The sequence below is a fragment of the Lucilia sericata genome, unplaced genomic scaffold (genome assembly GCF_015586225.1).
Source record: "Lucilia sericata isolate MDLA Ls3-8-SP2 unplaced genomic scaffold, ASM1558622v1 Contig000177F_arrow, whole genome shotgun sequence".
NCBI lineage: Eukaryota > Metazoa > Arthropoda > Insecta > Diptera > Calliphoridae > Lucilia > Lucilia sericata.
In genome coordinates, this window is record NW_023994205.1 from 65916 (window position 1) to 89911 (window position 23996).

Genomic DNA, 23996 nt, shown 5'->3' on the forward strand with positions numbered 1-23996 from the left:
CCATTAATGTTATTTTCATAGTTTTTATCATAGTATAACTGAGTGTTATTGGCTAATTAAAAATAAGTTATTAGTGAGAAAACACAATCAACAAAAACAATAAAATAAACAATTCGGAAGAAGAAAAACGTAATTTTTATGTAAATAGTAATTTTTTATTTGTTTTATCAATATTATTATTGTTTTAAATGTTTATTTACATTTTTTCATTTTACAAAAATATAAATTTAAAAGCTTGTTTTTATATCCTATAGTAGGCTTGTTCTGATGTTTTAAACCTTGTAATCAAACAAAAGGTCGTAATGTTCAAGATAATTTGATGATTCCTATTGAAAACGTTGAAAATCGGTCTATTATTTCACCTAGCCCCTAGTCGAAAATTTTTAAAAGCACTAAAAACAGTGTTAAACGCTCTAAGTTGACAACGCTTTACTTTACTACCAAGTGTTTTTCAGTAATCAGTTACGTTCAGTGTTGCCACAACAAATAATTTTTTCTAACCAAAATTCGAATAAAAAACAAGTTTAGAAAAAAGTAACTAGAATTATTTGTATATATTTGTTTTACGTTGTATTGCTTACACTTGAATATGAACTTTAAATTTATTTTCTGAAATTTGATTTATCAAAAAATAAAATTAAAAATTTTAAAATTTGTACGGAAGAAAAATGAATTAGTTTACTAAAATTAGATTTTCTATGGAACCCTTCATGATCCAACACTGATTTTTGTATATGTTGTTTTTGATATTATAAACAAATTTTAGTAAAGGAATAATGAAAATGGGAGATACTGTTTTTAAGATATCCTTGACTCAAGAACATTTTTTGATATAATTATCCTTATTTAAAAACTATAACATTTCAAATAAAATTTTGTCAAACTACAACACAGGGATTAATTACAGTCTAAAATGATTAAAATCAGATAAATATGTTAGAATATATACAATAACAAATTTAACCCTTTTTAGAAAAATTGTTAGAGATATGAACTTTGAACCTTGATAAAATCAAAATCGTAACGAATTTGTAAATTTTGGAGAACTTAAAATGTTTGCATGTATGAACAGAATGTGTGTACCGAATTTTATCAAAATCAGAGAGGATCATGCCCAAAATTTTTTGATATTACATATGAGAAAATTTTACTGGCTTAAAAGGCAAAGTTTAAAATGCCTATAAATTAACAATACGAGCTAACTTTTTACAAAAGGTTTGGGGAATTGGGTCTATTAATTGTTTACTTTCATTTCCCGTTGGTCTTGTTCGGGAATGATTCGAAGACCCAAAATTTGTTGCATAGTGTTATAGCAATTTTCAATCACTGATAGGGAACTGAGGACCATTTGATTTTTTATTTTTCTCGAGACTAGTACATTAATACGCATCGATTAATTCCTACATGAAATTCTAAAAAAGGCTATTTCTCGGGACACTCTACTATACAAGTTCCATTTCAGAAAATAAATTTAAAGTTCATATTCAAGTGTAAGCAATACAACGTAAAACAAATATATACAAATAATTCTAGTTACTTTTTTCTAAACTTGTTTTTTATTCGAATTTTGGTTAGAAAAAATTATTTGTTGTGGCAACACTGAACGTAACTGATTACTGAAAAACACTTGGTAGTAAAGTAAAGCGTTGTCAACTTAGAGCGTTTAACACTGTTTTTAGTGCTTTTAAAAATTTTCGACTAGGGGCTAGGTGAAATAATAGACCGATTTTCAACGTTTTCAATAGGAATCATCAAATTATCTTGAACATTACGACCTTTTGTTTGATTACAAGGTTTAAAACATCAGAACAAGCCTACTATAGGATATAAAAACAAGCTTTTAAATTTATATTTTTGTAAAATGAAAAAATGTAAATAAACATTTAAAACAATAATAATATTGATAAAACAAATAAAAAATTACTATTTACATAAAAATTACGTTTTTCTTCTTCCGAATTGTTTATTTTATTGTTTTTGTTGATTGTGTTTTCTCACTAATAACTTATTTTTAATTAGCCAATAACACTCAGTTATACTATGATAAAAACTATGAAAATAACATTAATGGTTCTTATTAATTCAATGTGCTAATATATAAGGTCCTAATGTATCAAAAAACTAATAAAAATACCGAATATCAAGACGATTTTTACTATTTCCTCTTTTTTATCAGAAGAAATATGCCGCAAAACTTAACATTTTCAAAAAAGTAAATTACATAAAATTATCAAAATCTACTCATGTCGAATTTGATACATAATACCAATAAAATTTAAATTCGACTACGACTACGACGATTGTCGATTTTCGACTACGACATACATAATAAGGATGAATAAGTAACGTTTTTGCAAACAATAATACTAAATGCTGTTTGCTTCTATTCTCTTTTTAAAATGTAACAAAAAAACATCTTTGATCTCTAATAATAAAGCAACTACCAGTTTGTTTGGTGTTGAAAATGGATAATATCGGTCTACGATTTCACATAGCCCTCATATAAGGCCCTATTCAGAAAATTAATATATTGCTAGTAACTGGCTTAAAAAAGCATGTATAGCGATGAAATTCAATATAAACAAGTTTTATTTGAGCCGAATTATTTTTTGTCAATAGCAATAAAATGCAACATTATCAAGTTTTAAATGAACTGAAATCTCTTTGTCAAATTTAATAAGAATCGGTCCATAACTCCATTACAAGTAATTAGAAAAAGTAGTCATTGTAAATCGCATGAAAAAACGTATACAGCTTCTATATCTTCACTGACTAAGAGAACTTATTAGACTACTTCTATGTAATAGAGACGATATGTAGTAGTCACTGAAAAGTATGTTGTTAGGTAAGTAATTACAATTGAAAGCCAATACCTAGTTTTTGCTGGGTTCTCAGTTCCTACCTGTTCAAAAAAACTTTTCTGCAATCATTTCGAAATGGGTCTCAAAAATGATGTGGGAAAAAATAATTCAAATTTTTGTTAGTGTATTTCTGATCCGCAAAACTACTTTTAGAGTGTGAAATGAGGCATATAAATTTCAAAATAAATTAAAAAATTCGCAAATGGACAAAATTAAAAAAAAACTATTTTTTAAAAATTTTTCTATATAAGTTAAAAATTTCGACAATTTTAACATATATTTCGATAAAAAGCGAAAATAATATGCCTCTCCATCTAACTAAAAATCATTTTGTCAATCAAAAATACTCTACAAAAAATTTTAAATGATTTTTCTCGTAGTCTGGTCAAAATTACGGAATTTTTGATACCCATTTCAAATAAATCGAAGATATTTTATTTTTCACAAATTACAATGTGCAACAAGATAATCTTTCCCGAATGAGACCAACGGGAAATTAACTGAAGTATACCATCATTAGACTAAAATCTCCAAAGGGTTCTCCAAAGTTAGCTCGAGTTTTTAGTTTATAGACATTTACAGTTGTATTCATAAAAAATGCTTATTTTAGATTTAAATCACACAATAGTTAAAGTACACTTTAGACTTAAAAGCCATTAATAAAATTTTGGTTATAACACATTTTTGAAAATAAAAACGAACTTTTAAGAAAAATAAGTGTATACATGGCTACAATAAATATATATTTAGTTCAGATGAATGAATATAACATATATTTTTTTAATTATAATTAAAAGTATTCGAATAACGAATATTTTGTGACAAAATAAACATCACTATACACATTTTGTTATTTTTACTTATTTTTATAGCAATTTTTAATAAATTTTTGCAAATACTGATAAATTTCTTTAATAAAAGACTACATTTTATTGCCGGAGAAGATATTTTGCATAAGTTAAGTTTATAAGTTAAAAATTTCGACAATTTTAACATATATTTCGATAAAAAGCGAAAATAATATGCCTCTCCATCTAACTAAAAATCATTTTGTCAATCAAAAATACTCTACAAAAAATTTTAAATGATTTTTCTCGTAGTCTGGTCAAAATTACGGAATTTTTGATACCCATTTCAAATAAATCGAAGATATTTTATTTTTCACAAATTACAATGTGCAACAAGATAATCTTTCCCGAATGAGACCAACGGGAAATTAACTGAAGTATACCATCATTAGACTAAAATCTCCAAAGGGTTCTCCAAAGTTAGCTCGAGTTTTTAGTTTATAGACATTTACAGTTGTATTCATAAAAAATGCTTATTTTAGATTTAAATCACACAATAGTTAAAGTACACTTTAGACTTAAAAGCCATTAATAAAATTTTGGTTATAACACATTTTTGAAAATAAATTAAAAGTATTCGAATAACGAATATTTTGTGACAAAATAAACATCACTATACACATTTTGTTATTTTTACTTATTTTTATAGCAATTTTTAATAAATTTTTGCAAATACTGATAAATTTCTTTAATAAAAGACTACATTTTATTGCCGGAGAAGGTATTTTGCATTGATAGAATACTAATAGAATACTAATTTAGCGAATAAACCATAAAAAAGACAAATAAAATGATTGTGGCCATGATTTGATTGACAGGCGGGCATTTCCAATTTGCCAAAAATAGTATTGACCAACTGGAATATTGTCAAATATTCATCTATTAATCCAATAATGCCTAGATTTTAGTTTTCCACCAAAATAGAAACTTTTAAAATTTATCTGTAATTTTATTTACAAATTTGTAAACGTTAAAATTACAATTTTTAGATTTCATTTCAGAACAAAACATAACTAGTTTTCGTCTTCAACCTAAAATTAATGAAAAAAGCTTAATCAGAGACAAAATTTGTAAAAAAAATCAACTTATTGTTGGCTTAAAGTAGGGGCGAGAGTACAATAAAATTTTTCTATTTGTCATTGGTTTATTGAAAGTATTTTAAGCTATCTGGCGTTTATGAATACCATTTTCGTGGATTTTGCCTAATAATGTTTAATAAACCTAAAACAACTTTTTATGAATACAACCGTTAAAGTTTTGTAATTTTGTGAAAAATTTTCCCATATATGTACATATGTAGTTTATATATATGTAATCCAATGAAATATGTAAGTCAATATATAAATTACTCAATTACTTAAGGTCTTAGATATTTAAATTTATTAATGTTTATACTTTGCGAGCTTTAATTTTCTTTCTAAGTATTTTAATACTAGAAATGTTTAAATTTTATTTGATTTATCAAAAATAAAATTAAAAATTTTAAAATTTGTACGGAAGAAAAATGAATTAGTTTACTAAAATTAGATTTTCTATGGAACCCTTCATGATCCAACACTGATTTTTGTATATGTTGTTTTTGATATTATAAACAAATTTTAGTAAAGGAATAATGAAAATGGGAGATACTGTTTTTAAGATATCCTTGACTCAAGAACATTTTTTGATATAATTATCCTTATTTAAAAACTATAACATTTCAAATAAAATTTTGTCAAACTACAACACAGGGATTAATTACAGTCTAAAATGATTAAAATCAGATAAATATGTTAGAATATATACAATATCAAATTTAACCCTTTTTAGAAAAATTGTTAGAGATATGAACTTTGAACCTTGATAAAATCAAAATCGTAACGAATTTGTAAATTTTGGAGAACTTAAAATTTTTGCATGTATGAACAGAATGTGTGTACCGAATTTTATCAAAATCAGAGAGGATCATGCCCAAAATTTTTTGATATTACTGGCTTAAAAGGCAAAGTTTAAAATGCCTATAAATTAACAATACGAGCTAACTTTTTACAAAAGGTTTGGGGAATTGGGCCTATTAATTGTTTACTTTCATTTCCCGTTGGTCTTGTTCGGGAATGATTCGAAGACCCAAAATTTGTTGCATAGTGTTATAGCAATTTTCAATCACTGATAGGGAACTGAGGACCATTTGATTTTTTATTTTTCTCGAGACTAGTACATTAATACGCATCGATTAAGAGGTATTCCTACATGAAATTCTAAAAAAGGCTATTTCTCGGGACACTCTACTATACAAGTTCCATTTCAGAAAATAAATTTAAAGTTCATATTCAAGTGTAAGCAATACAACGTAAAACAAATATATACAAATAATTCTAGTTACTTTTTTCTAAAATTGGTTTTTATTCGAATTTTGGTTAAAAAAAATTATTTGTTGTGGCAACACTGAACGTAACTGATTACTGAAAAACACTTGGTAGTAAAGTACAGCGTTGTCAACTTAGAGCGTTTAACACTGTTTTTAGTGCTTTTAAAAATTTTCGACTAGGGGCTAGGTGAAATAATAGACCGATTTTCAACGTTTTCAATAGGAATCATCAAATTATCTTGAACATTACGACCTTTTGTTTGATTACAAGGTTTAAAACATCAGAACAAGCCTACTATAGGATATAAAAACAAGCTTTTAAATTTATATTTTTGAATTACAATAATTGCAATATTTTTAGGACTCTAGAACTATGTTTGTTCCATAATCTTTAAAAGAGTTCTTGAACAAAGTAATTATTTTTAGAAAACTTATTTAAAACATCGTTTTTCTTGATACAGTTAGAAGATAAACATAAAATAATCTAAACACCATATTTTAGTATTATCACTGTTCCCGGTACATTCATAAATATTTTAATATTTTTATTCATATTACAGTTTTCCGAAAAGAAATTTATGTAATTGTTGATTGATTTAAATTTAAAAACAATTTGTTAAACCTGTTGCAAGAGCTTATTTCAAAAGCTGCGCTACTTTCGACGGTATTATTGAACAAAATATTTTAAGGGCTTTCGAGAGACTTCTCGATATAAATTTTCGAATTTTGATCCCTTTACGAAAATATTTCGAAATTTGAATTTATTGGTTTAAACATATTTGTTAGTATTTATACCCACCTTCAAAAAAGATCGGGGAATATTGATTTTGTCATATTTCGAAATTTTAATTTATTGGTTTAAACAAATTTGTTAGTATTTATACCCACCATCAAAAAAGATCTTGGTATATTGATTTTGTCATTCCGTTTGTAACACGGAATTTTTGGTTACAGACCCTTATTAAATTCTAAGACGATCTAGTCTTGTCCGTCCGCCTGTCTGTTGAAAACACCGTAGAGTCGGAACGAAATGAGTTAGGGAGCAAAAATATTTTCTTTTGCTGCAATTTGTTTGGTATTGAAAATCGATAATATCGGTAGAAGTTTTCACCTAGCCACAATACCAGTGGCCCTCCGAAATACAATTTAAACAGACATAACTTTTTTAAAAGTACGAAAATAGCGACGCAATTCGACATAAATAAGTTTTATATGACCCAAAAAATTTAAGAGGATCGGTCAATAACCTTATTTTTGTTAGCACTTTTTCTAGCATTTTTTCTTTATTTTTAGCATTTTCTAGCATTTTTTCAAAACAATGTAGCACTTTTTCGCAATTAGGTTTTGGCAACACTGCTCATTACTGACTTAAAAATACGAGTATACCCTTCAGAAAGTTACTTTAACTTGCTTAAAAAACATAAGGAATGGTGACATAAAGAATGTTCATTTCCCGACAGTCGGTTCTACGTACCGGATTGAACCGAAATTATCGTCCGGAGCTGTCAACCTCAGCAATCTAGTTGTGTTAAGACATTAAAATTTTGTGATTAACTTCACATTGAGTTTAATTTTTGTGTAATAAAAAAATCAGCTGTGACTAGTTTACAATAAACAACAAAAAAGTGCCCACGTTTTTTATAAAAAAGTTGAAATAAATGTAATAGGGTAATAAATATACTACTAAGAGTGAAAACCTCTATTAACCCCAGCAACGACAATACATTTTTCTCCAGCGAAGCAACATCTTCCGGCATTGCTGCTCCGCATCCTTTTGGTCCGTGCCGGAAATGAATTAAATCTCGGACCATGGTATAAAATACGTTAAAAATAAAAACGAAACGTGCATAAACGATTAAAAATTGGATACAAAATATTACAAATATTATAGTGTAGACTTAAAATGTATTTTTCGTATTGATTTTTTGAAATTTTGAATTACTTTTATAATATTTTTAATTTGAAGTGTTAATACTCTGTATCTTAGTCTAAAAAAACTCAATAGTGTAATAGTTTCAAGAAATATTTGTTCTTTAAAAATCGGATCTAACTTCGGTTCTTCCATAGAACTAAATATGCATTCGTTTTACCAGAAATAACGACAAATTTGTCTTCGTCTTCTGTAAACGTCGACATTCTAAAATTATTGCCAAATCTTCGTTTGGCGGATTCTAATCTTTTTAATACCCGCTTATTTATGCCCTTATTGGCGCTGATTTATATATTTGGATTATTTTGTCGGATATGCAACAATATGTATTAGGGTCGTTATTAGCATAAATGACCATGGCTGGATTTTGACAGGTCAAGTTAATCCTAATCAATTTAAATCAATTATTAGATCTCCGGAATATTCTACTTGGACGAAAAGAAGATGAAATACTACAATTAATGGCCCCTATTCTACATTTCAATTCGAATCGAAATTTTCTCCTTTTGGCAACTTTGGTATTCTGCATTTCGAAGTTTCCTTAGAGCGGGTTTTTGAGATGGTAATCAAATGCCAATTAATAATCAGATTAGTTAATCTAAAAATAAATTTAATCTTATGTTAATCCCCTTTGATGTTTTTGAGTACAAGATTAAACTTCGCAGTGTTGCCATATAAAACAACAGAAAATGTCACTGTTTGTTATCAAAACAATGCATATTTTATAAAAAAGAAGAAGACAATTGTAAATTTTATATGAAAATTAATGAAAACTTAAATTAAAAACAAAAAAATGTATTTTGAAGTGTCCATAATTTATACTAATCAATAAATAGAACATTTTAATGTTTATATTTATAAAAATTTTATTAATTTTTTTGCATCAGCTGTTTACACTTTTGCATTTCGTGCTTAAGATTAAACCACCTCCATTGGGCGCTTAAACTTGCAAACAAAATTAACTAATTGAGTACTCAAAAACATCTTTCGAGGATTAATTTTAATTTAATAGCTAATCTTTCACCTAAAGATTGGCCCTAAGAGCGGGTTTTTGAGATGGTAATCAAATGCCAATTAATAATCAGATTAGTTAATCTAAAAATAAATTGAATCTTATGTTAATCCCCTTTGATGTTTTTGAGTACAAGATTAAACTTCGCAGTGTTGTCATACAAAACAACAGAAAACTTCACTGTTTGTTATCAAAACAATGCATATTTTATAAAAAAGAAGAAGACAATTATAAATTTAATATGAAAATTAATGAAAACTTAAATTAAAAACAAAAAAATGTATTTTGAAGTGTCCATAATTTATACTAATCAATAAATAGAACATTTTAATGTTTATATTTATAAAAATTTTATTAATTTTTTTTGCATCAGCTGTTTACACTTTTGCATTTCGTGCTTAAGATTAAACCACCTCCATTGGGCGCTTAAACTTGCAAACAAAATTAACTGAGTACTCAAAAACATCTTTCGAGGATTAATTTTAATTTAATCGCTAATCTTTCACCTAAAGATTGGGCCTAATTCGTTTCGCAAAAAAGCACATAATTCAAATTCGCACAAAACGATACACTAGCTCCATACAAAATTCACTAATTGGGTTTTAGATAAAAAAGCGCACATTTTCAAATTATTCCCTTAAAAGGCAAACAAAATCGCATATAAAAAATCAAAAACATTTAATTCTTTATTGAAACCATAAAAAATAAAGAAAAACAACAAAATAATACCAATTCCAAATAATGAAGAAAATATACAACATTTCTTAAAAATAAAACTTAATATTTCTTCATGTACAAAGGATTTGAACAATACTTTATATATCCGAACCGGAATTGGTAAAAAATCAGTAGTTGTACTTTGTTGATCACTTTTTTTGGATGTATGTGGACCAAAATTTTTATCAAAATCATTTTGCAAAGAAAAATTTTAGAATTTTGAAACCGCACTAATTCAAATTCGCATTAAACGAGGTTTGAGTGTAGTTATAAATTGAGAAATAAGGCATAAAACTTATAATTAAGGAGTGAGATCGTAAAATTCTTAACACACATTTTTCATTAAAACTTTTAACCCATTTTTTTTTTTTTTGATCAAGTTACCTTTGTAAAATATGTCAGTTTTATGTTTAATGCCAATTATATGTGTATATTTCTTAATAATCTGATTAAAATGAGTGACCAGAAAAAAGTCCGTACTAAAATTATTATACATATATTTTCAACAAAACCCAACTTGGTCCTACAAAAAGTTAGCCAAGCATTCAAAGATCTGCCGTCAAACTGTTTCCAAGTACCGGGAGAACTTGTCCGTTGATAGAAAACCTGGTTCAGGTAGAAGGAATGGTCCACATGATGTTTTTAAAGAAAAAACAAAAATAGAAAGCATTTTCAAAAGAGCTCCCAACACATCCGGTAGGAAAGCAGCCCGTTAGCTCAGTGCTCGGGCTATTTGGTACGAAAAGTTAAAGCTAATGCAGGTTTAAAAACATACAAAATTTAGAGGCCCAGAATTTTAAGACAAGTTTTATAAAAAATATTCTTGCTGCATAATGGATAACGAAACGTATGTTCTGGCAGATTTTGAAGAAATGTTGAAATGTCGTTGACAAAATTTTAAGGACCAAGAAGCAGACAAAATTTTCCAAAAAGTTCTTGGTATGGCAAGCAATATGCAGTTGCGACAAAAGAAGCCAATCATTTGTTACAACGGACTCTATAAATACCGAAATTTACATCAAGGAATGTTTAAAAAAAAGGCTGCTTCAATTCATAAGACTTCATAATGTGTCCACTTATTTTTGGAATGACTTGGCAAAAAACGTGTCCAAATTTTAAACGGAGATGGATTACCTGTTCGAGCAAAGCACTATAAAAGCGTTAATGGAAGGGTTTCCGAAAAAGGTTCAAAATAGTGCTGTTAAAGTATTGAGTAGTGGGTATCGAGTATCGAGTATTTGCCCTATTTTTCGGGTACTCAATACTAACAAGTAGTTACTCAATACTTTCAGACTTGTATATGTATTTAACTTATTTAAATTTAACGGCTATGATGTGAAAAAATACAGCTCTACAACTAATACAGATCATATCATTATTAGAAATGCAACTCTTAGCAATATCAAATCAATGTAAAAATGTAGAATATTTAATTGTCTACAGAATTGTAGGCATCTGAAGTCGTAGGAATCACAATAAGCGAGATATTTGTAAAAAACTGATTTTTGAAACCTTTAACCACCAATTAGGCTTAGCATACATGGGATTAATTGTGGATTTTAATCCCTTAATTAATACCCCAAGACGAAACCCTGTACCAACTTTTATTTAGTTATCAAAAATTCCCCAATCTGCTAATTTATTCCACTAATTTTTCTGGGGTATATCAATTTTTTTTGGCATATAGTCGGTAGGTATTCATAATTTTTTTTAAACAATTCAAAAACTTTTTATTTTCAAACGTATTCGGTATTAATATAATTAAAAACCGACAAAAAGTAAAATACTTTAAAAATAAAAACGAAACATAACAAAAAAAATATTACAAATATTATAGTGTAAACATAAAATTCCAAATATTTTTAATATGATGTGTGTATTCTAAAAATACCTTAAAAATCTCACTGAAATATATTTACGTTTTGCCTAATATTTAAGTATTAAATTTATACATATCGAGGGACTATATTCAATAGTCACTATCGAAAATAATACAAGTTTTCAGGAGTGCAAAAAAAACTATTTCGCTAGTTTTTTGCATTATTTGAAAATTATTTACAAATTTATATCAGATAAAGCTTTTTTTCTACGAAATTTTTTTACAACCTTCAGATAGAGAGTTTTTCATAGAAATATAAATTTTTTATTTGATTTAATATCAATAAATATTATATTTTATGCGATTTAATGAAATAATAATTTGAAGCAATTTTTGGATAAGATGGAGAGTTTTGCATTCAGAATTTTTCTGTTTTTAAGATAGAGAAATTTAAAAGTTGCTATAAAATTGGCAAAAACTATTTTTTTCTTTGAAATTTATATCACTGATGCGGGATAGTTTGCTGGATATTTTGCCATCAAAATCTTATTTTTATGAAAATGACAGAGATTATTGAATATAGTCCCTCGAAATGATGGATCTGTCTAAAATCATGCCCGCAAGTGCAACGTTAGAATCTTTGGTGGAAAATTCTAACGATTAAACCGTTAATGGAACTTAAATATGATTTGCCACCAAATTATGCTTTTTCGCTTTGCGCATTACATAAGATATTGATGTTGTCTAAAAAAGCACTACGTGCACTATATCTTTTATATAAAAAACATTGAAACCTTCTACGAGGCAATCTTTTGGTTTTAAATAAAAATTTGAAACTTTATTTTGTTTTATTTTCATACAAAATTTGGACAAATTGGATTGATGCCAAACAACCATACATACATTACAATAAATTTTTTGTTTGCATTTATGCAAATTTCAACTGTCTGGCTGGTCTCGTGATTTCAACAAACATACATACATCGCCCAATATTAACCGCTCGGTTAACCGATTGAATACCTCGTATAATATACCGTTTAATGTGATCAAATGACCAATATTTGTATGCTTTACATAAACGCACTACATATACACTAATGTTATAAACAAAATAAGGACCTATCACTACGTGGTAAGCAGTAGTGTTCTAATAACGAAAACATTTTACTCGGGTCATTTTGTCGTAAATGTCTTAAATAAAATATTTTTGTATAAAATGAAGAAAATTATGGATTCTTTCTTCCTTTTGTAATAATTATTAGTTTTTAAAAAATTACAGAGTGCAAAAGTGTAACACTTTCCAACTATGTTTAATTCGTAAATATTTTCCTAAACAGGACTATGACAAAAACCAGACTTATACAATATTTTAAGGATAAAATACCCTGTAAAATATCATACCAGTATTCTAAATTTTCCTGTCTAAATCATAAATATTAAGCTTAATTGCTAAAATGTTGCCTCATGTAACACATTTGCTCGTCACTATACATATGTATGTACATATTTATCAATGCACCTTTGAAGGCGATTTCACATGATGCTACATTAGTTTTTGTTTTTAACCATTAAACTTAAAGACCCAGCAACTACTAACAAATCTATCATGGTCAAATACTTTGAGATATTTAATATAATAATAAGTTAGATTTTATAAAAATAACTAAAGTGCCATAGTGTCTACTTACCTTCTCCGCCGTCTTGTTGTTCCCACTCCCAGTCGGGACCCCGCACTACTTTAGCTCCAACAAATATACCCTTTAATTGAATACGCTTTGAAGATTTTCTTGGAGGAACTCGAACACTTTTAATTAAACAAGGTATACATTAAAATATTTAATATAATTTTTAAAAGCTGTAATTACCCTAAGGACGTTGGTGATGTATAACGTATAAATGGGTGTTCTTTATCATGTATATCAGCTCCGTAGCAATAAGAACACAAGTGATAATTACAACATTGTGCACATTTAAAAACTATGCCTGCTATACCTCCTTTTGAACATCCGTCACATACTACGTTCGAATGGCGAATACCTTGAAATGAAAATGTTTATTGTTTACTGCAAAATATTATTCATTAAAATGTTTAATTTTAAATAACTTACCTACTTGTGCGTTATCCACAATTATTAAATCGTATTGGTTTTGATAACCAACGCGGTAATTAGTTCTTTGTCCAGAATCCCAATTAACGACAACGGTATTCTCAGGCGAGTGTATTGATCCTGAACGTCCTATTTCACAAACAGTTCCAACATGACCTTCTCCTCCGTCTATGAAAAAGAAATATTAAAATAAAATATATATATGAAATAAGTGTAAATACACACTTATGTAAAGGGAGGAAAATAAAATATTCTATTTATAAAATTTAGCAGAATTTTGATACAAATGTACGAGAGAAGTGAGCATCTATACATATGTACATACTTATTTAAATGAACTGCATTTTTATTAACAAAATAAGATCTAAAATTGGGGTGTTTTTGAAGTAAAAATTGCTATCAGATCTAAATAACGTAAACATGTTGTATACATAATCATCTACACATGTAGTATATTGCGTTTCTTACGGAAATTTGCTTTTATAAATATGTATACTCCTTAATATCCGGTGAGCATGTGTTTATTTTTAGGCACACACATACAAACAGATAATGAACTGCAGAACTGCTACTGAGTATCCTGCAGTTCGGGGGGACTGTCCCTAACTACTTATTTAACGTACGTTAGTTACCAATAGGGATGCCAATCATGGCTTTTTGGGATTTCTAAATCTCGCAAAATATAAATAAATTTTCAAAAAATCTTTGTAATTTTTACAAAAAAAATCACATTTTCTATTTCATATTACATCCCAGCAAAAAATAATTGATGTCATATTTTAAACCCTATGAATTTTACATTATCGTGTCATTGGGTGATGTTGTTTATTTTTGACAACTTTGAACTACATCTAATCTTATTTTTAGAAGCAGTTAAAACTCGATATTTGGATGTGAATAATAAATCACATTCTTTCAATGACACGCTTATGTAAATTTCATTGTTTTTTCTTCATAATATGATGTACTTCGAATGTTATTTGTAGTCACTTTACTACATCTCTTTCCTCACTTTTAACTGAGGATTCATTTGTAAGGATTGCGACCATTTCTAGGCTTTTTTTCTGCAGTTTGAAAAATATAGAATTTTTTTTTCGTTAAAATTAGAAACAAACTAAAATTAGAGATTTTAAGAAAAAAATTTATTAAAGTTAGATACATAAATGTATATAATTCATATGTGTAAGACTCTGAATATTTTCGAGTAATTTTGTTGACAAACAATTACATTTGTCTCTGTATTTTTAAAACAAACTTTAAATAAAGTTAAAATGTATATCTTTTTGTAAAAATCTTTTTTCTATTTCGAAAAATTTTTTATACCCTCCACCACCATCAGTGGTGATAGAGGGTATATATAACTTTGTCATTCCGTACGTAACATCAAGAAATATTCACCTGATACCCAAAAAAGTATATATATTCTTGATCCTTATGAAATTCTGAGTCGATTTAGCTATGTCCGTCCGTCTGTCTGTGTAAAACACGCTCACGTTAAAACGATGCAATAGAAATTCACCCAAAACATTCTTTATTATCCGGTACAATTTGGTATTGAAAATCAGTAAAATCGGTTCACTACGTAAAAAGTTATGAGTAAAAATTTCAGACTACCTCGAAAAAAAATAAGTTTTTTTTTTAATTCTGAAGTAGTTTTCTCAGAAACTACCAAAGATATTTCGATGAATTTTGCCACACGTTACAAATTTTTTTGTGCCAGGGATCAAGTATGTTCAAACTCATAACAATTGATCCAATATTTACCATAGCCCCCATACAAAGGTGTATATTCCCAGAAATTAGTTTACCTTTAATAACTCCCTCAAATATATCGGTATCAACACAAAATATGATATGAATAGAAATCATACTACCAACGTAGATCTGAGTCGGTCCACAATTGGGCATAGCTCCCATATAAGGTCCACCTCCAAAAATCAACTAAACGGACATATTTCATTGATAAATAAAGCTTTTGTGATAAAATTCGAGCTGAATATGTTTTGTGTACATACAAATCATTCTACCAAATTTCTTTTCGGATCGGTCCATTATTAGTCGTAGCTCCCATATAAGGCCCACTTCCAAAAATCACTTAAACGTACATGTTTCATTGTCAAATAAAGGCATCTTGATAAAATTCGACACAAATATGTTTCGTCTATATATGAATCACTCTACGAAATTTTTTTCGGATAGGACCATATTTGGTCATAGCTCCCATATCAGGTCCACTTCCGAAAATCACTTAAACGCATATGTTTCATTGATAAATAACTTCAACTTGAATATGTTTTGTGTACATATAAACCATAATACAAAATTTTCCCCGGATCGGTCCATTATTTAAACTCACATATTTCATTGTCAAATAAAGCTATCTTGATAAAATTCGACACAAATATGTTTTGTGTTCATACATATGAATCACTCTACGAAATTTTTCTGGAGAGGTCCGTAATTGGTCATAGCTCCTATATAAAGTCCACTTCCGAAAATCACTTAAACGCACATATTTTATTAATTAATAAATCTATTGGAGTAATATTCGACATGAATTTCTTTTTTTTGCATATAAATCATTATACGAAATTTTTTCTTGATCGGTCCATAATTGGTCACAACTCCCATATAAGGATCATTTCCGAAAATTACTTAAACGCATATTGACAATCAAAGTCATCGGGATAAAATTCGACATAAATGTGTATTTTGTATATATAAATCGTTATACGGAATTTTACTTATGAAAATTACTTAATACCACTTAACTAATTATTAAATGATTATATCCAGATAAAATTCGACATGAGTATGTTTGTGTATAGATAAATCATTATATTAAAATGTTTACAACTGGCCTATTAATATAAAATTTTATGAACCTAATCAAAATTAGTTCCACTTATGCATAAATGTTAGTACCCTCACTACGGAAACAACAATTTTGTCAAGTTATCTAAAAATTAGATAGTTAAATGGGTTTTAATAAAAAGTAGCTTGCTGGTGGAGGGTATTTAAGATTCGGCATAGCCGAATATAGCTCTCTAACTTGTTATATGTAATTTTCATTTCTATTGGAAGACTTTTTTAGAATATGTTGATTTCAAAAACTGTGTACCCATTCAGTTGGATTTAGAATCTTAATTCTTTATTTTATTTTTGTGTAATAATGAAGTTTAGTGCTCTTTTTATATTATTTTCCCCGTTAAATATGAGGAAAGAGATGTAGAAAACTCACTACAAATAACATATTCGAAGTATATCAAACTTTTGTGAAAAACCAATGAAATTTATTCATTAATTCATTGACATCCAAATATCGAATTTTAAAATTCCGAAATTTCCCGGGGATTTCATTTTTAAAAATCCCGGTTTTCAGTAAATTAAAATCCCGGTTTTCAGTAATATAAAATCCCTGTTTTCAGTAATTTAAAATGCCGAAAATACCGGGATTTTCGGGAATCGGGATTTCCCGTTTGGCATCTCTAGTTACCACTAACCATCCGGTTAGTGGACTTGTCGTAGGAGGAAGTCAATCGTCACTTCATAGATAAGAAAGAGGCGATAATGAAGCTAGGAAAAAGGGATCAATGCATGGTAATGTACAAATCTATTACGTCCTTTACTAGTTTCTTTAATAAAACTTAAAACTTTCAATAAAAATTTGCGAAATATTAAGAAAATTTATACAAATATTGTAGAGATTCATTAAACATTTGAAGTGTGCTACAGGTGGATAAGGTTTTTTATAGAGCCTAAAAAAATTTGAAATTTAAAATCCAGTTATTAAAAAATTTTATTTTAATATTATAACTTTTCCAATAAAATTTAATAATTTAATAATAATTGTTGCAAAAATTTTTATTTGCACTAAAATCTCTTAAGTGCAATATTTTAGTTAAAGCTATTTTATTTATGTACTATTTTAACACATTTTAAAAAATATTTGCCATCTATTTGTGAATTGCAAAACAAATTTATTTGTTTGAAAATTATCTTTTTGTTGTACGAATTCGGACATTGCCATATTGATAAATCCTACTATTTTTATACCCTACACCACTTTAGTGGGGAGGGTATATTGGATTTGTGCTGATGTTTGTAACATACAAAAATATTCGTCCTAGACCCACCTTAAAGTATACCAATCGGCTTAGAATCGTTTTCTGAGTCGATTAAGCTATGTCCGTCCGTCCGTCCGTCCGTCCGTCTGGCTGGCTGGCTGGCTGGCTGTCCATGTAAACCTTGTGCGCAAGCTACAGGTCGCAATTTTCAAGATAATTGGATGAAATTTGGCACGCACGTTTTATTTGACCCAAGGACGAAGCCTATTGAAAATGGTTAAAATCGGTCCATTATTTCACCTAGCCCCCATAGAACAGAACCCCCCGAAAAGGGCTTCTGAGCTCGTAATTATGTTAAATATACAGATATATCGATAAAATACGGCACAACTAAGTTTTATAGAAGTCTTGATGACCCTGCCAAATTTCATAAAGATCGGGCCCCATTTGACCCTAGCTCCCATACAAAGTCCCCTTCAGAAAATTACTTGAATGTCCCAAATTAACTTATAAACACAAATATCGCGATGAAATTCAGCACAATAAAATATTATGTAAATATAAATATATTCATATATTCATATATTCATATATCGGGCTTGGTCCATATTTGCCCCTAGCCCCCATATAAAGCCTCTTTCAGAAAATTAGTTTTTCATCCATAAATTGCTTAAATGTATCGGAACAAGGGAATATTGAAGATAAATGCTTTATTATGAAAAATAAATCACATTTAATATTCATAACTGGTGTAGGGTATCATATGGTCGGCCACGCCCGACTATACTTTCTTACTTGTTTTTAGATTTAATAAATACAAATTGGGCTTACCTCTTTTAACTGAAGAACAGCAATTTTTGCACTAAAGTTAAGTTTTCTTTGACCTTATATTGAGCAAAACAAAAAAACTCTAAATATATTATTTTTCTTGAAATAATAGATCAAAAATAAATCCAGTGATTATTAAAAAAGCCTCTTTTGATTGATAGCCTTTTTATACCCTACACCACTTTAGTGGGGAGGGTATATTGGGTTTGTGCTGATGTTTGTAACATACAAAAATATTCGTCCTATATACCCACCTTAAAGTATACCAATCGGCTTAAAATCGTTTTCTGAGTCGATTAAGCTATGTCCGTCCGTCTGGCTGGCTTGTACCTTGTCGCAATTTTCAAGATAATTGGATGAAATTTGGCACACACGCTTTTTTTGGCCCAAGGACGAAGCCTATTGAAAATGGTTAAAATCGAAAAGGGCTTCTGAGCTCATAATTATGTTAAATATACCTGTATATTGATAAAAAGCGGCACTACTAGGTTTTATACAAGCCTTGATGACCTTGCCAAATTTCATAGAGATCGGGCCTCATTTGACCCTAGCAAAGTCCCCTTCAGAAAACTACTTGAATGTCCAAAATTAACTTATAAACACAAATATCGCGATGATATTCAGCACAATAAAATATTATGTAAATATAAATATATTCACAACATTTTATCGGGCTTGGTTTATATTTGCCCCTAAAGACTCTTTCAGAAAGTTAGTTTTTCATCCATAAATTGCTTAAATGTATCGGCAATAGAAGATAAATGCTTTATTATGAAAAATAAACCACATTTAATATTCATAACTGGTGTAGGGTATCATATGGTCGGTCACGCCCGACTATACCTTCTTACTTGTTTCCATTTGTGACATGATGGCATGATGTATGCACTCCCTTATATATGCATTAGGGTAAGTCGAAAATACGTTTTTGTCTCGGATCAACTTCTTATAGTGATATGATGATGTATGTACATATGTTAACATCAAATTTGAGACTGTAAAATATTATTTATTTTATTTTTTTAGGGTGAGAGCCTGCGCATCGGGGGAAATTTTAATAACTCAAATTCTTTAACAAATTAAGTTTTTTTAAAATTAAGTTTTTCTATCTTTTTGGAAAGACAATTTTGTATAAATTACGATTTTACTATAAAATGGTGCGAAAATTACTATACTTAATACCTCATTCGAAAAAGTGCCATTTTATCCCATATAAAAAAACTTTGACGGCGATGCTCGGGCTCTTACTCTGAAAATAATTGAATAATATTTTTTAATTCACTATTAGAAGTTCAGTCTCCCTTGATTGCTCTCCAATACAAGTCAAGATTACGCTTTGTTTATAGAAAAATTTCGGTAAATCATTATTGTTGTCTAAAAACAATACCTGTTAATATTAACTGGTCAATTATATTTAAAACTAGCTATACCCAGTGTACTTTGCTACTATAAAAGCAATGTAAATAAAAAAACACTTTACGATTTTGAAGATTCTAACTATAATAGTTTTCCAGATATACATACATTTTTTACATATTGGGGATGCCACGCAAATTATCGCAAGTTTGCCAATTTTTCCAAACGTTAATTTAGATTTTAATGTAACCTATGACAAATTTGAATAGTATAATATTGCTAGATGGGAGATACCTAGGTTATATTGAAAGTCCCCCCATTTTTCTTTAAATGTTCACATGAATGTCAAAGTTTTTCATGTAAAATTTTTGTATTTAATTTATATGGGAAGTTTCAATTTGCTAGTCCGCCAATTTATTACCAAAATGTTCACATTGATGTCAAAGTATTTTTGCTCTAATAGTTTCCCCGACATTTAATTCTATTTAATTCATATGGGAGGTTCAACCCCCCTCTAATAAAGGTCCGTCATTTTCCTCAACATGTTCAAATAAATGTTAAATTTATTCGTGGAAAATTTGATGATTTTAGGTCTATTAGTTTCGCCAAATTAAGGATTTTAGCTCTAATAGTTTCTCAGATATACGAATTTATGTATTTAATTCATATGGGGCGTTCCAAGCCTCCTGATGAAAGTTCGCTCTTTTTTCCCCCAAAATATTCATATGAATATTAAAGTTCTTCGTGCAAAATTATAAGATGCTCTATTAGTTTCCCAGCTAAACGACTTTTTGTATATTTTATTCATATGGTAGGAGAAATGTCCCCCAATGTCCCCCATTGGTAGTCCGCCAATTTATTTCCCAAAACGTTTACATGACTGTTAAATTTGAAGATTCTAACACTAATAGTTTCCCAGATAAGCGATTTTTTGTATTTAATTCATTTGGGAGCTACCACGCCCCCTACTGCTAGTCCGCCCTTTTTTCTTAAATAAATATATTGTCACTATAGTAGTTCCAACAAAATTTGAGGACCCTATCTGTTATATTTTCTCAGATATACTGATTTAATATTTTCTTCATATGGAAGGTGCCACGACCACTTTAGGCATTCCGCCAATTTTGTCCAAAAATATTCTTATGGATGTCAAAGTTGCCCATACAAAATTTTAGGACTCTAACTCTTGCAATTTCTGAGATATGCGACTTTTAATAATAATTTTTAATGTGGGCGTGGCACGTCGCACTTTTTGAAGTAAAAAGCCTATAGTTCCTTACAGAAAAATCGGTCCAGCCGTTTAGCGGTCTATAAAGTCCAAAAAAAATATATACAAACACACATTCATTTTTATATAAATAGAGGGGGCTGCCACGCCCCCTATTGCTAGTCCTCCAATTTTTCCACCAAGTAATCATATGGATGTCAAAATTGTCCATAAAAAATTTGAGGACTCTAGTTGTACCATGTTCCGAGATATTAGACTTTTGAAGAAGTGGGCGTGGCACCCCTCCCACTTGCAATTTCAAAATAAAAAGTAGCCTATAGTTTCTTCCACATATGTATAGGGGAACATACACTGAAAATTTCAAGAAGATCGCTTCAGTGGTTTAGCCTCCTATACGATACAAACAAACAAACATATTATATATATGGATATTTTTCGATAAATTTATAAATTATATATTATTATATTTATAAATTTAGGGTGGTCTTACATCCACCTTAAAGGCCGCAATTTTCAAGATATTTCGATGAAATTTGGACCATAGTTTGGACCAGAGTTTTTCAGCACAAGGACGATGCCTATTGAAAATGGTTTAAATCTGTCCTTTATTTCACCTAGCCCCAATACAACCAGACCATCCACCTTAAAGGCCGCAATTTTCAAGATATTTCGATGAAATTTGGACCAGAGTTTTTCAGCACAAGGACGATGCCTATTGAAAATGGTTTAAATCTGTCCTTTATTTCACCTAGCCCCAATACAACCAGACCATCCGATTTGAGGGTTTTAACTCATAACTACGTCAAATATACTACAATCTCTCCAAAAATGGCACAACTAAATTTTATATGGGCATAAATGACCATACTATGATAAATCGTCGTTTGACCCTAGCACCCATAAACAATAATCGGGATAAAATTTGGCGTGAGCGTAGCCAAGGAGTATTCGAGTTTAAGTTTTGAAGATGAACCCTGCAGATGTCCCAGGGACGGCGCTGTGGCGGCTCAAAGTAGGGTACCTACGACATGTAAAATGTTTAAACTCGTGCCATTTTTTTGTTTTTCACCCCAAAGATTTTTATATTTCGCTCGACGAGATCTTGAAAAAACATGCTTGGACATACTACTTATCTCTTATAATATCCGAGTTATATGCATTTAAAAATTTAGTGATACAAAATTTACCATACCTTGGTCCGCCTTTTTTTGAATACCGGGCGTAATTTTGGACCAAATGGACTCAATTTTTTCTTGTTAGTTAGACAACAAAATTTCCAATAATATACAAAAAATTTCAGATCAATATCATTTACAGATCCAAAAATATACGTTTTTTAATTTAAAAATTCAAAAAATTTTAGTTTTTGCCGTTTTTTTTGCCAAAAATGTGTCTTAACTCTTTTATTAATAAAATAAAATTTTCTTTAAGAACATATAACAATTTTATAGTTTTCTAAAAGGTATCTTTACGCAGAACGCTTTGGCGTAAAAAACTTGTCCTATTTTTTGAAAATGTTGCCACTGCGTCCTTCCGAATATGACCTATTTTTTATCAAAACTTCAACTTTGAGCGACATTCAGAAAACTGAAAGCAGTTTTGGAAACCTCAATATGTTTTCTATTTACTCCAAAAGTATTTTCCCAGCCCTGAAAGAAATGTGGACCCTATGGGCAAAAATGTAAAAAATCCCATTTATGGGATTTTCATTCCTATTTTTGGGAATTGCGGGATGCCCTTTGACCTTTTCAATTTTTTGCATTTTCTTATTTGAAATGACAAATTTAACAAGCCACAGTGGGGCAGAATGGAAATTTTTTGGAAATAAATCTGGCATTTCTAAACGGCTGATCCGATCGGGATAAAATTTGGCGTGAGCGTAGCCAAGGAGTATTCGAGTTTAAGTTTTGAAGATGAACCCTGCAGATGCCCCAGGGACGGCGCTGTGGCGGCTCAAAGTAGGGTACCTACGACATGTAAAATTTTTAAACTCGTGCCATTTTTTTTGTTTTTCACCCAAATACAAAGATTTTTATATTTTGTGAAAGCGCTCGACGAGATCTTGAAAAAACATGCTTGGACATACTACTTATCTCTTATAATATCCGAGTTATAGGCATTTAAAAATTTAGTAATACAAAATTTACCATACCTTGGTCCGCCTTTTTTTGAATACCGGGCGTAATTTTGGACCAAATGGACTCAATTTTTTCTTGTTAGTTAGACAACAAAATTTCCAATAATATACAAAAAATTTCAGATCAATATCGTTTACAGATCCAAAAATATACGTTTTTTAATTTAAAAATTCAAAAAATTTTAGATTTTTGGCGTTTTTTTGCCAAAAATGTGTCTTAACTCTTTTATTAATAAAATAAATTTTTTATTAAGAACATATAACAATTTTATAGTTTTCTAAAAGGTATCTTTACGCAGAACGCTTTGGCGTAAAAAACTTGTCCTATTTTTTGAAAATGTTGCCACTGCGTCCTTCCGAATATGACCTATTTTTTATCAAAACTTCAACTTTGGGCGACATGTTCTAAAATCCCAAAGCTGGGATCAGAAAACTGAAAGCAGTTTTGGAAACCTCAATATGTTTTCTATTTACTCCAAAAGTATTTTCCCAGCCCTGAAAGAAATGTGGACCCTATGGGCAAAAAAGTAAAAAATTCCATTTTTGGGATTTTCATTCCTATTTTTGGGAATTGCGGGATGCCCTTTGACCTTTTCAATTTTTTTTTTGCATATTCTTATTTGAAATGACAAATTTAACAAGCGTTGAAAATTTCATTGAGTTTTGTTCATAAATAAAGATTTTGTCATATATTACATATTTGTTTAATTTCTAAAACTATGATTTATATCAACATT

At 29.2% G+C, this 23996-nt stretch overlaps 1 protein-coding gene across 6 annotated transcripts in view; it reads right to left on the bottom strand.

Moving 5' to 3' along the window:
- Positions 1-23996, bottom strand: part of LOC119601601 (E3 ubiquitin-protein ligase MIB2) — a 184610-nt gene that overhangs the window by 51858 nt on the left and 108756 nt on the right. For all 6 annotated transcript variants that reach the window (XM_037952633.1, XM_037952629.1, XM_037952627.1 and 3 more), the window contains 3 exons: positions 13644-13811; positions 13401-13572; positions 13224-13339 (listed from right to left, as the gene is read on the bottom strand). In XM_037952633.1, the coding sequence (XP_037808561.1) occupies positions 13224-13339; positions 13401-13572; positions 13644-13811 (456 nt within the window). The remainder of the gene's footprint in view (positions 1-13223; positions 13340-13400; positions 13573-13643; positions 13812-23996) is intronic.